The sequence below is a fragment of the Diadema setosum genome, chromosome 4 (genome assembly GCF_964275005.1).
Source record: "Diadema setosum chromosome 4, eeDiaSeto1, whole genome shotgun sequence".
In the NCBI taxonomy this organism is placed as follows: Eukaryota; Metazoa; Echinodermata; class Echinoidea; order Diadematoida; family Diadematidae; genus Diadema; species Diadema setosum.
The window spans coordinates 31,260,587-31,277,414 of NC_092688.1; the positions used below are offsets into that span (position 1 = coordinate 31,260,587).

At 38.6% G+C, this 16,828-nt stretch overlaps 1 protein-coding gene and 1 non-coding gene across 2 annotated transcripts; both read right to left on the reverse strand.

The window, feature by feature from the left end:
* Positions 1-4,420: 4,420 nt before the first annotated feature.
* On the reverse strand, positions 4,421-4,493 carry Trnas-gga (transfer RNA serine (anticodon GGA)). Its single transcript has one exon. It is a non-coding gene; the product is annotated as a tRNA-Ser (tRNA).
* A 1,391-nt stretch (positions 4,494-5,884) lies between these two features.
* On the reverse strand, positions 5,885-9,660 carry LOC140227069 (2',3'-cyclic-nucleotide 3'-phosphodiesterase-like). Its single transcript, XM_072307500.1, has 2 exons — positions 9,099-9,660; positions 5,885-6,468 (listed from the first exon to the last, which is right to left on the reverse strand). The coding sequence occupies exons 1-2, from the start codon at positions 9,658-9,660 to the stop codon at positions 5,885-5,887; spliced, it is 1,146 nt and encodes a 381-aa protein (XP_072163601.1).
* Positions 9,661-16,828: the final 7,168 nt, after the last annotated feature.

A 16,828-nucleotide genomic window follows, 5' to 3' on the forward strand; every position in this document is an offset into this window, starting at 1 on the left:
TGTCAGTCTTGACTACAGCATCAATGAAACTGCACACATTAGTCTGGTTTCCAAACCCTTCGCCAACTATAGCCCCTTCCAACAAATGCGCGCTTCACACCAATGAAGTCTCCGCCTCATTTGCAGGAACATCCAGCTCAACCTGCTACACTGTACTTCTTCTTGTTGTTAGAGCGCGTTAATATTCTGGGAAGCAAAATCGTGCCAGCAGATGGTGTGGAAGCCAGACTATAGGACAAAATAATGAAAGCTTAAAAAGAGGGACCAATTCTGCGTTTCTATCATTTATTTCAAGTTGCAGAGAACAAAATGACCCGACGGCCAAAAAAGAATGTCCTTAATACTCTACTGATGATGCTGCAAAAAATAATGCAAAGATACATGTGCTAGAACACTTACCGGTATTAATACTGAACCTATACATGTCATCATTTCACATTTTGTGGTTTAGAGTAAAAAGAAAAAGAATGGAACTATGATATATTGTTTTCATGCTCCATATTGTCAGACAAGGACTGGTCAAACCAAAATCACTGAGGACTGTACTCTTCCTCCCTTTGTATACTGTGTGACCTTTGACATTATTACATCTTTTCACACATCAATCTGCTAGTAATCAGACTACTCATCATACACAGTTGCATCAAAGTTTACTGAAGTTTTATGGGGTATAACTAGATTCTTGAATACACTTCAGCTTTCAAGTTTGACCTTCATCTCTTACCCCTGACCTTTATCACCTTTAATAAGATATAAATCAAACCCCAAATTTTGGGAGTTCTCCCAGGTACATGGACTGACAGTATAGCTATTGAAAACTATTTTTCACAATTTCAATTAGTTTCTATCATCACCACTGAATAGAAACTATACTGTTAGGCTGCGTTCACAAAGAAGTATACTATTCGGGTATTCGGGCTCGTTTTTCGAGGGCACGCGAATAGCTTGAATCGAACGATAGGATTTCCTCACACCGGTTCACATAGGAGGGCACTATTCGAAAGTACCGAATAGCTGCGAAAAGTATAGCAAAGTGGGAATCGAACTTGTTCAATTTTCTTGCAGCGTATACCGTCTCTCGTTTATGAAATAATGACAATTTTGGTCTGGATTTGCCCTTTAGCAAAAATAAGCATGTAGACTGACATTCTGATGCAGTTTAGAAATTGTTAATAAGATTTGCTAGGATGTAGGAGGAAGAAATCCTCACTGCATGGGATGGTGAGTTGACGGTGCGGGTGATGGTGTATTCGGGGCCCGAATAGTGAATACCGAATAGCGAATAGCGAATACCGAATACCGAATACTCCTATGTGAACGCAGCCTTAGACAGGAACAACATTAATCATTGGATATCAGGATGAAACTATAACATCGATCAAAATAAGTATGAAGAAAAATTTGAAAACCGTATGAAAACAAGCACTGATTCTGACCAATATTTGGCTGCAGTGATACATTTCTCCCCTTGTTTTATTGGGAACACAGCAGGATCACTGTGTCAGCACATATTTGTATAACCTCTTGGGTATTCCCAACGTACCTTCCTCTTTGAAAAAAACAAACAAAAACACACAATTGTTGAGTAAGTTACTGTTATGAGCCACAAGAACAAGGCAACTATTTCAGACAGTTCAGTTTATATACCTTTTTTTAAAGGCTGCGACACACTTACACTTTACAAGCAAACAACAGCTGAGTTTCTAAGTTTAATATCTAGAATGATCATTAATGACACAGCTTACAATATGCATCATACACAAATTGCTGAAATGACCAATTGAAAATATGTCTGCATACTTCTGAGCCTTTAATAGCAATTGAACAAAGCCTTTGCTTTAGTTAGTGATATATGTACAGCAACTGACAATAGAATGAGACGGCATCGCGATGTTTCCACCATAATCCTGGTTATGATATTCACTCTTGCTTGAATCCTACAGCTCACAATCTAAATGTGTAATCAAGATCAAATTCCTTTCTTCCATGCATTCTATGTGATTTGATAAAATAGGCAATCACCTAAAGGTACTTACTATGAGTATACTGCATGTCTACGTAACTGTGAAGTAAGGTAAATGAAGTGCAGATGCAATCCAAAGATGAAATAGCTGTGAAGAGACAAACTCCTTAAAAATAGGAGTAAAACAAAGACAAAAACAATTTATAAAGAAACAATTGCACTACCAGATGTTCACCGGTGCCCAAAGGAATAATGGTTCAACATACTTACATGTTGACTTGTGAATTCACAAGAAGGTATCAATTCAATATGATCCCTATTGGTACAGTTCTTGACTTTGAAGAAAAACAAACAAACAAACAAACAAACAAGTACAGTATCTACAGTATTATGTACATTGTCTCACTTGAATTCATACACAGACAAGCAAACAGAGTAAAATAGCTCTGAAAACACCAATGATAAGACAACCTAGTTAGGAGCCTCTAAGGCTCAGTTGATGGGATCATAAGCTCTTGATGTCCCCAGTTCAGGCACATCAGCAGGGCAGTACTGCCCTCCAGTGAGGCATATATCACCAAATAGCTTCCTCCTGTGGAAGTCTAATAAACACTTGATGGAAGCATCAAAAAGCTTCCGTAGCGTCACAAAAAAAAAGAAAATAAATCCACACCAAAACATCAATACCTCATATCTTCAGGTGTTATATGTTCAGATCATTATCTGCATACTATAATCACTGAAAGTACAATGAATAAATTTCCCATTAAATCAGTATCTCTACCTTGATATCATCTTTCAGGATCGACACAAACACATAATTATTACCTTGAAGTTGTCTCATTTTCTATTTTCTGTTTTACAATGTTCAGTAATTTATGTAATGAGAAAACAGAAATAGGTTTTAACAACTGCCAAAACAGAACCAACTTGGGTCTGCATGACCACTCCTCCGATATGAATAATCATATCGTGTATCGCATTTTCTTGACTCTCATCTTAACTATGTGTGGCACCACTTGCCCTGTCAGGCAAGCCCATATTTGAAATGTTGCAAAACTCTTGCTCAAACATGAATATTTACTTGCCCAAAAAGGAAGTGAAAAAATATCAGAAAATGAAATACAGAAATTCACGGGCCTGATAAAGGCTTGATAAAACACAATCATTTGAAAAAAACAGCACACATTGATTCACATACATTGGAGTAACAAACTTGGTTCGATGAAGTGTCGGTATTGCATTGCAATGGGGCTTCTTCACGTAAGTGTTGAAAAGTTGATGAATGAATCAAATTAAAGTGCTTTGCACTGATCACTAAAAAGTCATTATCTTTGCCCAATTTGGGCAAGCATCCTTTTCTCATTGTTCCAAAACACTTGCCTGACTTTGATTTTTACTTGCCCCGGGCAATCGGGCAAGTGCTTATGTGGCACCTTGTAAAATGGCACAGTATAGCCTGGCATATCATCAGGGTCCCGTTTTATGAAGAGTTAAAATTGATTATAAAGTTGATTTCAACTGTAAGTCTATGGCAGACTGTGTGGTAAGGAAATTTGAAATCAATTTTATCTTTTGATAAAACGTGGCCCTGAAGAACCAGATTGAGATATTAACACATTATTGCACTCATGATCACTCCTACAATGTCTGCCACATGCTGTGTCCTTATGGGTCAACTGAAGGTGCTCAATGGGAGTGTCATGAAGTCATTGCAAGGCCAAAGATTGTAGAGACCTGTGTCGAAACACCATATCACCCCCATAAAACTTGCAGACCATTGAGCTAAAAAAATACAACATGAGGTAATTTGCCTGGCATAGACTCATTATCTGTTATAAGTCAACAGTTTTGGGCTCTGCCAAATTTCAAGGTCCAGCAATTTGTTTGAAGCTTCAAACTTTTACAACCTAACTGAAGCATTTTTTTTTTTTGTTGACACAGATGTCAGAATTTTTGACAAAAAGCTAGAGTAGATAAAACCATATTATTGAAAACTGCTGATAGCAGTCTCAATATCAATAAAAACATTTCAAGAAATTTCAGTTGAATAAGAACATAAGTACCAACAGATACACATTTATTGATTGACTTATGTCATGCCTAATTTTGCACACACCTGACCACATTTTCAACTTAAACGCTAATATCCCAGACCTAAATCTACCCCATGGTCAGGTTTATTTCTGTTTTACCAGGATCTCCTAAATACAATGAGGCAGATGAAATATGCATGAAAAATTTCTTTGACCTTGAAATTTCACAATTTCCTTCTTGGTTTTTGCTAGGATCTCCTAAATGAAATGAAGCATAGATGAAATATCAGTGAAATACTGAACTATGATATTGAACTTTGCAACTGATTGACAAATTGCCCTACATCAACCTAAATAAGCACTGAATTGATCAGTGTTTTAGTAGTAGCCATGATAAAAAAAATCATGGGCGTACATAGGCCTGCTCGAACAGGATTTGAACCTACAACCTCCTGATCTCCAGACAGGCGTCATCTCCACTAGACCACCGAGCTTTCGCCAGACAGCAAGTGTTGGTTCTAATCCTTATAGCATGCAGCAGGTACTGCGTAATTATTCAAATTCATGACATTCTTCCGTCAAGATGTTTTTATTGCAACTGATTGACAAATTGCCCTACATTGACCTAAATAAGCACTGAAGTGATCAGTGTTTTTGTAGTAGCCATGATAAGGAAAAAAAAAAATGGGCGTACATACTGGAGCAGGATTCGAACCTTTGACCTCCTGATCTCCGGACAGGCGTCATCTCCACTAGACCACCAAGCTTTTTTTTTTTTTTTTTTTAATTTTTTTTATTAATCATGACTACTACTAATAAAGCACTTGATCAATTCAGTGCTTATTTATGTCAATATAGGGCAATTTGTCAATCAGTTGCAATGAAAACATCTCGACGGAAGAATGTCATGAATTTGGATACTGAACTTTACTAAAAATATTAAAAATTTTCAAAAGCAGGCGACCAATGTTTGGTGCCTTCCTTGGCTCTTGTGGCAATGGGTAATATTGCAAGGTTTGTTCATAGGATAGTGATTCTCTCTAAGCATGCATCTGTAGTCAGCCATCTATATTCAGTAGTTGGATATATGCTAATATCCTGTGTTAAATCCTTCCAAGGCATATTTCTTTGAGTCCACACACTGTCTCCTGAGCAATAACAGTGCAGAAATTGCCAAAAAATGAGAAATATCACCTTCCTCTTCTACAAGTTTGCCATCTCTGATAGATAAAAGTACCAGGTGGCTATCTGAAATTGATTCTGTTTGATTGAATGGCTGGCCTTGACTGGTGTCCATCTTTGACCATTCATTCTGATATTGAATTCCAATACAATATACATGTTTATATGTAAAATATGCAACAAGCATCATTCAAGTCTCATCAAGTCTATGATGAGAACAGCTTAAAGTAAAGAAACTGGCAATAATACCACTCTCTTGAAGAACAATCACACTGCAGAATGTGCAATTTAGGATATAATGTATTAAGCAAAGGGGTTTAATGTTCATGCTGGCATGCATACACCACTACTCAAAGTGACTTCATCATTGGCCACCTGATTTAAGCAAATCAATTGTTTCATCAATTTCTATATATGGGTTACACAAAGCTATAATGATACATGCCAGAACAAAGCTTCTGTTTCTCCTACCTATCACTTTGTGAAAACCTCTATTCATTGAGGATGATTTTAATTAGGAACAGGGGTATGAAATTACATCTAGAATACATGCTTTGACATTCCTTGTAAGTGTAATCACACATCATTACTAAATATACCGACTTTGTGGAAATACACAGCTTCATCAATGGGGAGAAAGAAATCACTCTTTTTTAATGTTGCTCTTTTTTTTTTCAAGTGATGTCACATGTGTGTATTACAACTAAAAAAAGCTTGAAAACAATACTTCTTCTTCACGAGGCTTGTCAAAGTACACCATCCAGTTGCCCTTGCCATAGCAACGAGCTTTGCCGCAATCCAGCTGGATGATGAGATGCTCATCCCCCGTCTTTTCTCTAGCTGCCTTCTGCTCATACTCAATCAGTCGGACCAGGTCCAGTCCCGTCTGGACTGGCTGGACGCCTGGGCCGCTCATCACGCTGAAGTGGGCCCTACTGCCTGTGCCACAGGTTGGTGACATTGGTGTGATGATGCACTGATCATCCAGGGTCCTGCTGATGGCAGCAGACTCCCCACCCTCGGCGGGATCCACGCTCGCCCCGTCATCCTCGTCCCAAAGAGTGAGATCCTCCTGGTTCAGCTTCAGCCGAAAACCCAACGACTGGGGAGTGACCAAGAGCCCGATGACCTGCACTCGGAGAGCCTTGCCGATGGCCTTCCTCACTGGTTCCTTGCTGACATAATCCTCCGTCCCAGCCACTTCGCCGTAGTTGCTGTAGAAGGCAGTGCAGTGAAGCATGATTGAGCCAACCTCGTAATCTTCGGATGAGAAGTACTTCCGTGGATCTGACAGGGGTATGACCAAAATGATGTGATAAGGATTTCTCTTCGGCCAAATAAGGGCAGTTCACAGATGTCCCTGTGCAACTCTGCAAAAGTCAACCATTACTTTCTTCATACACTTTGAGTACAGATTGGCACCTATCACAGACAATGCATTCCAAAGACCAGAACAAGATCTGCATGAAATCACTGAAATGCCTACAAATATCATTATATTACATGCATATAGATCTATACTAATACATATTAATTCAGCAAATTCACAACAAATGCATCTTTATTCACCTGATCCCAAAGGCAAAAAGAAAGGAATCAAAAAAAGAAATCACATCCCATTCTAAAACTTCTGGCATGTGCATAAGCGCACAAAGTTTTACACAGGGAATTTCCCTCTTCTAAAACGTGATGATTGGAATATTCTTGGGTACATAAAACAATAATAAACTTGAAGAAATAGGAAAGAAAGGGATAGTAAAAGGCACAGCGATCCCCCACTATCAAAAGGCTGCAAGAACTCTCCCAAGGCATTCATGTGCTAAGTGGCAGCTCATCATAGAGAACAAATGGTTTCACATTTATGAAATTAATACAAACTTTGTACAATGTTATATCAGTATTTGCGCAAGTCATACTACAGATGCATTAAATACCCACAAGGGAATGAAATTGTGGCAGTTCTATACAACGATGCATGAATTCAAGTCTTAATGTGAAACTGCACTTGAGGCTCTAACTTTTGCAAACTATTTCATTTACATGTACAGAATGCATTACCATGGATATTCAACAACAACAACAACAAAAAAAAAAAAACAATTATGGTAAATGCTACCAAAGCTACTAAACGGACAAGTCCACCTTCATATGTACATTTGGATTTAGTGAATGCAGCAATATTAGTAGAACACATCAGTGACAATTTGGGGAAAATCGGACGATCTGTTTCAAAGTTATGAATTTTTAAAGTATCAGCATAGTCACTGCTGGATGAGAAGACTACTACAGTGTAAGATGTAACATGCGTAGAACCATAAGGAAAATTGAGAATTTAACAAAATTGTACTCTTTGAAAAAGTGTACATTTCCTCAAGTTGTCACTGATATGTTAAAGGTTATATTATTCCTCCTGCCTTCTTAAAGAGGGAAGTTAAGTGTTCTTTTATCATGGGAGAAAAGCGATATGTTTTTTTTTTATATATTCTTTATCTCATTGTACACATGTGACATCACAAGCTTAGTAGTCTTCTCATCCAGCAGTGACTGCACAGAGACTTTAAAAATTCATAACTTTTGAACTGATTTAAGATTTCCTCCAAACTTTCTCTGATGTGTTCTACTAATATTGCTGCATTTACTCAATCCCCATATCTATGAAGGTGGACTTGTCCTTTAATTGTAATAGTGTGAAAATCACATGAGAATATCGCAGTGACACTACTTAAGGGGATTATGTGATCCTTACTCCAAGTCAGATGGTTTAAGAAAAGAAGGAGAGGTTCTGATAAAAGATAAACCTTTACAAGGTAGGGCAAAGAGCAGCTTTTACAATATATGTCTGTAGCCAAATTTGATGAAAGTAAAATGCTTCTATGCAGCCTGTAGCTGATGTGCATTATTAAGGCTTCACTATTAACATGCAAATGCCACATTGTGGCAGAACATAGCACATTAACAAATTAGCTATGAGGGTCCATGTCAGAGGTTGAAATAGGATAACACAAAATCCTTGTTTTAAAAGGCATCATGTTACATCCGACTAGGTTGTAACAAGATTCCCCTGTCTGATATTTTAGTATCTCAACATGAGGAAGAGCAAAGACAAACATAACATTTTGCCCATTTCGAAACTGAATACTCATACTCTTCATAAACATCAATTCACATTAGTATCATAAACATTTTTAGTTTCAACCTTTAAAATTATGCATCATAAGCATCATTCACTGACAAACACAGACAGACATACAGAGAGAGAGACAGACAGACAGACAGACACACACACACACACACACACACACAGATAGAGACATTCAACAAATTGGATATCCTGGGTACCAAAACTGCTAGATCAGGATAGTTATCTTTAATACTATGGCATGCTTTTCATGCAAATTTGTCTGTCTCTTCAACTACATTGTATTTCTCTTGAAATGTACCATACTTAAATGCATGTTGCTCATGAAAGAAGAAAAACAAAACTAGGATATCATAATGTGAACTATATAACCATACCATAGCTTTGTTCCCCCCCCCCCCTCGATAAAAACATTAAAATCAGTCAATGGTGCCACTGCCATTTACGACTTTATCTGGTGAATATTTCATTGCACATTTCGAAAAAACGCCTTCTGAATAGGGTCACCAAGGAATATGGCTTTGTACTTCTAAGCCTTGAACCAAGTAGCCTGAAGCTAAAAAATTGCCTTTTAAATAAGGTAACCAAGGAATATGACTCGATCTGCCTTTTTGACCCTTGAACATAGTGGTCTGAAGCTCACAAATGCTATGAATGCTTGATGTCAGACTAACAACTTAAAAGCAGTTTGTCAAATTTTCTTTAGTTATTGTAATATGAAATTTCAAGTTGAGAACCCAAACCTGTTCCTATTGACCATAACACAAGCTCTACTCACCTGGTGTTTGACCCTTCTTGTCTGGTATGAGGGACTTTGTGAACTCTTCAGAAAACTTCTCGTTTTTCAAGCATTCCTCGTAGATTTTCTCTGCGATCTCCCTCAGCTTTCTGGAATTTTCCTCATTCACAAACCAGCCATAGAAAAGTGGGTAAGGGGTTTTCTTCCTCTCCTCGTGGTCCGAAGGATTGACGAGTATCGTTGTGTAGAAAGAGCGAAGAGATTCCCTTTGATACTCTTCAAGATTGACCCTTGTTAGGTTGGGGTCAGCAATTATCACCACCTTAGTACCGGCCTTGCAGGCTTTCTCAAGACTCTGGTAATAATGCCCTCTCTCATCTTCACACTGCTTCTTGGCCTCCGGGGGACTCTCCCCCTTCTGGTCTGGACTCAGAGGTTTGATGGCCAAAACGTCGTCATTCCCATAAACCTTAATGATGGAGGTGACTAGGGACTCATTCTCAGATTCTGGTAGACGTAGAAAGAAGAGAGTCTTCGATTTTTTGATGAGCTCTACTGTCTCTCCATCACACAGGAAAGGGTAATCTTCTGAGTAACCCATGATTCGCCAAATCCACTTAACAATCTGTTGGAATTAAAGGGACGAATAAATTGATTAGACTTTCGATAAGGAAGAGAACTGCTGTTACACATTTCCAACTGAACTCCCATCTTTCATATCAACAGAATGTCAAGATTTCATAGCTCTCTCCATAATAGTCTCTCTTCAGTCTGGGGGGGGGGGGGCATTTCCTGAAGCATTTTGTCCAACAAGGATATCACTTCATAATAGTTTGTCAGTAAAAATATCTGACAAAATAATTCACGAAATAGCCCCCAGGTCTTGCACGCCTATCATAACTTTAAGCGTGCCACTGTCATTACAGTGCACTCCCGTTACAACGAACAAGGTTATAATGAAATTCCGATTACAACGAAGTAAAAATTTGGGCCTCAATGTTATCCACTCTATGTATTTCTATTGTTTATTTGTTCGGTTATAACTAACAAAAGAAAACTGCTGGTCCTGAGGACTTCGTTGTAACGGGAGTCCACTGTATGATGTAGGCCTATGTGTATGCCATCTACCACATATCCATGAACCAACTTATCATCGATGCAGGACTGATAAATAATTGCAGCACCATGGTAAGCTAGTAAAAATCATACATGATCATCCAGTTTCCAGGGTCATAATTGATATCACGTTCCTTGCCCTTCAAAACTTTAAATGTATCTTGAAGATACTGGTTATTTATTGATCAAGGCAAATTTTGATAATTTAGAGTGACAAATAGATGGTGTAAAATGAACACATAGACAGGTACAGACTGTACCACAGTCGACCCAATATGCAGTATATTTTGTAATGTTCCCATTTTTGTGAGTCGACTGATATTCATAGAATTAGACTCAAAAAGATATTGCCTCCACCATTATACAAATATGGTACATATCACTAAAGTTTCATTTGAAAAGGGAGTATATTTATGATTTTTCATTCCTGCAGTGTTTCTCTATGAGAATCCAAGCACATGGAAAAGAAAAGCCCCAATTTGCAAATGTGATGATTTATACAGAATTCCAATGCATTGTCATGATCAAACAAAAGTTAAAAAAAAAAAAAAAAAAAAAATCCTTTATTACCAAAGACGCACTGTACTTTAACTCAAAATCCATTTTCCTTTCCTCACAACCTTTTTTTTTTTTTTTTTAATGACGAGTTTTCTTCTAACTTCTGCAACTTGCATATTGCAACCATATTTCATTATTTCAACTTGAACAAATGACACCTCAGCAAAATTTATTTCGAAGCCAGATGGATCTAGACTGACAAGAACTGCAAAGACTGGTCTTCATAATATTTGGAAAAAGAAAAAAAAATATATGAAGGAAACAGTCCATTGCTGTGAGCTGTTTAACTATTCTAGAAATCTATCCACATAAAGATTTCACCAAGTTAGACACGATCATGTTCTGGATTCCTGCTGGTAATTTTACGATATGAGCAGTGTGAAGTGCGACATTACTGGCATCCTGTCTTCAAACTGTGAGGTGCATTTTACTGCATCTTACAGTACTTTGCCTGAAATGTGATTTTTCTACAATATAATAATTTCTCATTGCCAAGTTTCATTGAATTCTTCGCACCAGTTTGCTATGTCTTGATTATTATCTTGCTCTTTGACTGTCCCTTCCACTCCCAAGTTCGTCTGTCCTTCATCTAAGCACTGACTTCTGAAAACCCTGGAGCTAGTAGCGTCACAGACATACATCATGTACCAGGTCTCATATGGCCTAACCCCGGCGCGGGGCGCTGTTAAACCAGTAACACATCACGACCCAGTGCAACTAAATCCTACATTAACCTGGCAATGTATAACTGTGTAAATTACAAGGAGCGCCCCAGGGTTTTAAGGTAACAATTTTACCAAGACAGGTTAAAAAAGATAACATGAATATAGACCTTAACAGTAAAATAACACATCAATGACATGAAAAGGGCAAACTCGAAACTGTCGACATAAAATTAAAATTTAAAAGTTGTTTACAACAAGCATAATGCCATATGGTCATATTACTGTGTTAGATCTAATCAAGGACAGGACACGCTCCATCGACCAACGCGGCAGAGATAAGGTGGAGAAAAACGATTTCCTCAGATTTGCAGGTCAGATTTTCCTTCAGATTTTCCAATTCCTCCTGCTCCTACCAGGTGCTTGGTGGTGGCAGCTTCTTCCTCTTCGGACCTCGATCCTCGTCTCTGCTCTGAATGATGCCTCAATTTGTTTTGTAATATCAGCAGCAGTAATGCATCATGAGCCGCCGATAGCACTGACTTCGACAGACTATTCAAAAGGTGCAAAAAGTACAGTAAAAACAACGCGACGCAGCTGGAAAAAGGACGCGATCGACGCAGCTAGCCACTGAACTCTTGTTTGTGGGGGGGGGGGGGGGTAAGCCCCACAAACAACCACTATTTGGGCACCTGTCCCGCTTCATCATGAATATTCGTCATCTACATGTATCCGTAATACCGTGGAAATACATGATTTTTACATTTCCCGGCAAAACTGAAGATTTTTCGGCATTTTTCCATCTCCCGGCGAGACGTTTTAACATTCCCCGTTTATGCAATTTTTCGAGATTTGTATATTTCCTTCCCGGCAATACGTTTTTATATTCTAAGGCACGTAGCGTTCTGCAATGTACAGTACAGTTGTATCTTACTGCCTGATGAATATTCATGATGAAGCGGGACGGGTGCCCAAATAGTGCTTACCGTTTAGGTGGGTGAGCTGAGTCGAATTGATGAAGCTTATGGAACGCGACTGTCGTTGATTTATTAATTTCAAAATACTAGTATACTTGTCCAATTTTGTTAAAATTAACATTGATAAATTATTTGTTCTTCAATTTGAATCATTTTAGCATCATGCAATGCAAATGATTCTTGAATTTTAAATACATTACCAAACAAATGTCATACACCATTAATCCTCAGTGTGTCTTATCGCGCTTCATAGACTTTCCCAATTGGGGATTCCCCCTGGCTTCACGGCTTCACGCGACCAGTCAGTCGCGGGAATAACCGCAGGCAGGGGCCCATGGGCTCCCATCGCCCCACCCCACCCACACACTTTTTGGATCTGTAAAAAGAAAATAATAATAATGATGATTTTAATAATTTTTAAAAAGTCAGGGGGATCACAACACCCATATTTTCTGAAGATTCCATCCTTACGTTTGTCTCAAGTGTATAATGTGTGTGTGTGTGTGTGTGTGTGTGTGTGTGTGTGTGTGTGTGTGTGTGTGTGTGTGTGTGTGTGTGTGTGTGTGTGTGTGTGTGTGTGTGTGCATGTGGGGGTGTTCTGTTGGGGTATTAGTGATAGGGGTAAGATCAAAACAAAACAACAAAATAAACGATTTTTGGCATTAGTGGACAATGGTGGTCAGAGAGGGCAAGTGATTGTGTAAATTGTCATTTGCATTTTATGGAATCAGAGATAAAAACCTGATTTATTTTTCTTTTACAACAAAAGAAATAAAAAGAAAAGAACGGGGGCACGTGCACCCTTCCTTTAATTTTGAAAAGGCGCCTCCTCTTTACGGAATTCCTGGACCCGCCCCTGTGATGTGTATTCATAAAACTGAAATGAATAGACCATATCCATCGTATCATCACGATTAAACAGTTGTAATATAGCATTTTAATTCAATTCAATTGGAATGAATTTATTGGGAATTTTCTGCATCGGATGTTACAAATGAAATAGAGTCATTTCATTTTGTTTTCAAGACAATAGAACATGATAGATTCACAAAGGTAACGCATGCGAACAAACTGGGATCATCCCACGAGACCGACACCCACGAGTCATACGGTCCACGAGACCGACATCAAAAATAGGTCCATGAGTCAAACAGCCCATGAGTTATACGGCTCATGAGTCATACAGTCATACAGTTCGACACTACGCACAAAGGGCTCACGAGACCGACACTAGGAAAAAAATAAACCCACGAGCCCGACACTATAGGCTAGGAATGCTCACGAGACCGACAGAATAAACAGCGCCATCTATACATGTCAATTACAAAATTAATATGTACCTGTACAGGGTGTTCCATGAAGGGGAAAATTACATACTGGCGGGTGAAACTTCGTCATGCTATCGAGCGAGAGATTGTAATTAATTGAACAGCACTATCTACATATCAACGACATCAAGTATGTATTTCTATACGTGTGGCTTTAGGGGGCAGTTCTGTCACGCTACAGGGAACGACATTGTTACCAATTTTTCTTTTTTTTTAAATAAAATTGTCCTCTTCATTGGACCCCCCCCCAAAAAAAAAATAATAATGATAATAATGGAGGGCAAGAACGATGTATGATTCAATTTCAGATGCCATCGTGCATTTTTAATAGGCTTTCCGAAACTGATAGATAGACGGTGGAGAGGATGTAAGTTTTCTTACTCTTTTCTTTCTCGATTCACTAGTTAAGTAGGCCTTATTAGATATCCTATCCGCCTGCTTATACCCGCCTGCTTAGAGTTCAATTTGTAATTTTCTCTAACTATAACGTATGACATTCAACGGATGAAAACGTTTTATATCGCAGCAATTCACCTCGATTAACTTTGTGGCTTGTGTTTGTAAAATTATTCTCCTCGAAACGGTATACATTTTCATTAAATAGAATAGCCTTTTTCATGGATGCATCTTCTTTTTCCGAATCCTTAACGCTACCTTAATAGACAATTACATAATTTTCTGTGAATTTATACTAATTCAGCACCTTTGCAGATGACTATTCCCCCTCCATATCATGTGAGTCCTAATGTAAAATTAAGGGGTGCGACTTTTCGTTGGTTTTGTGATGCACGGGCACAATTTTTTTTCTCTCTTCTGTTCTCTATTCAGATGACCCCTTCTGAGCTTAGTTTCGAACTAATGGGCTGTATAATTCCTGAGCTGTATAACTCATTGGCTGTGTGACTTGTGAGTTGTATCAGTGGGCTGTATGCAAGCGCGCCGGAACACTTCTGGTTTTGGGGGGGCAAAATCTCGACGGGGGCACACATGTGACGATGTGAGATCCTCGGCGCGGGAGCGAAGCGAGCGAGCGGGGGGGGGGGGGTGGAAAGGGGATACCCCCTCCTACATACACACACACACACTGTAGGGAGCTTTTGTAAAACAGAGTCGCGTTTATAGACCATTTAAAAGAAAAAAAATAAGGAATTAAACATAGTAAAAAATAATCAGTGCGAAGGATTATGATTATTACATACGGGAGTACATAATGTGATGGTGTGAGATCCTCGGCGAGGGAGCGAAGCGACCGAGCGGGGGGAGGGTGTGGGAGGGGGATACCCCCTCCCACGGTAGGGACTTTTTGTAAAAACAGAGTATAAAAGTCGCTTTTATAGAGCATTTAAAAGCAAATTTCTAGGGAATTAACATATTGAAAAAATCAGTTGAAAGGACTATGATCATAACATATGGGAGTACATATGTGAGATCCTCGGTGAGGGAGCGAAGCGACCGAGCGGGGGGAGGGTGTGGGAGGGGGATACCCCCTCCCACGGTAGGGACTTTTTGTAAAAACAGAGTATAAAAGTCGCTTTTATAGAGCATTAAATTTCTGAGGAATTAAACATAGTAAAAGGAATCACTGCGAAGGACTATGATAATAACTTATGAAAACTTTTCAATTTACTATAAGTACGGGCAGAACGAGCGAGCCACTTTCACTTTGCCATTTATTTGAAATGTACTCATTAAAAGCTTGAACGTGATCGCATCGTTCGAACTATAAAAAATATTCTTATACTGCTGGAAAGCAAAGAAGAAAATGAAAAATGTAAGGTTTACTAAAGGTATGTTTCAGCGGGCACACTCGAGGACACGAGGCTACCATCTATACACTTTACACATAATTAAGTATACAATAATGTATGTTGTTAGTGTATTATAATTTTCGGCCCGTTAGGGGCGAAAATTTTGCATTTTCAGTCATGAAATTACAACATTTAGACAAGAAATATGCCTTTATTGTTCATTTTGGTCTTTAAATAAATGATTAATTATTTCTTACAGGGGGCACTTGGGGGGGGGGGCAAAAACTCGTTTTGCCCCCCCCCCCCCAACATTGTGTTTGGGGGGGCAAGTGCCACCCCTGCCCCCCCCCCCCCCCCCCCCCCGCTTCCGGCGCCCTTGGCTGTATGACTCGTGGGTGTCGGTCTCGTGATGTGCACCCTCTAAAACATACCTGATCTCACAACTTTACAGAAAAAGGGTTGAAGAAAAACTGCTGAAAGCACACTTTCCCATTCCTTTTATGATCCCAAATTTAGGAATAGTGTAGAAGAATATTAGCTCTTCAGAAAATATGAAAACTCAAGATTGACTTGGTTGACCTGTTTCACCCTTTTTGAGTCCTAATGTAAAATTAAGGGGTGCAACTTTTTGTTGGTTTTGTGATGCGCGGTCACAATTTTTTTCTCTCTTCTGTTCTCTATTCAGATGAGTAAACTTGAAGATATTCACTGTAAACAAAAGTGAAAAAAGTTACCTTTTTTGAATGAGCAAGCTGGCAAACAAGATAAGTATTGGGAGGTTCTGACCATTTCATATATTTAATTCAGGATTTTTCTTCGTCCGCTCTTTGAAATCTTCCTTCTCCTCCCTCTTCTTTTTAATAATTTACTCCTTTGTTTCTTCTTCGTCGTCGTCTTCTTCTTCTTCATTTTCTAATTATTGACCTTCAATTCAATTCAATTCAAATCAAATCATTTACTTCCACATAAAGTAATACAAAGCAATTGTATTATACCTAACGTTTACATGACTATACATGATAATTGAAGGAACTTGAATCACATAAGTTTCAATAAAACATGGTACAATTAAAACAATATCAACTTTGTTTTTAGATGAATAAACAAGCAAGCAATACAATTTCATTTTGTAACTCTTAATGGAAAAGAGAAATTCACAAGAGAAGCATAGCTTGTAAATTGTCTGAATTACTCTATAGAACATGAGGGCATCTCAAGAACCGTCAAGGACTCCATGTATGAAAATTTTGATATCATGACGTCGGGCGAAACAAAATTCAGAAAGAAAGGACTATGGCAAGGACAGGAACGAAAGCAGGGACGGAACAGGCACGAAAATAAATTTAAGATAAGCATAACAGAACGGCAGAGAAACGAAAA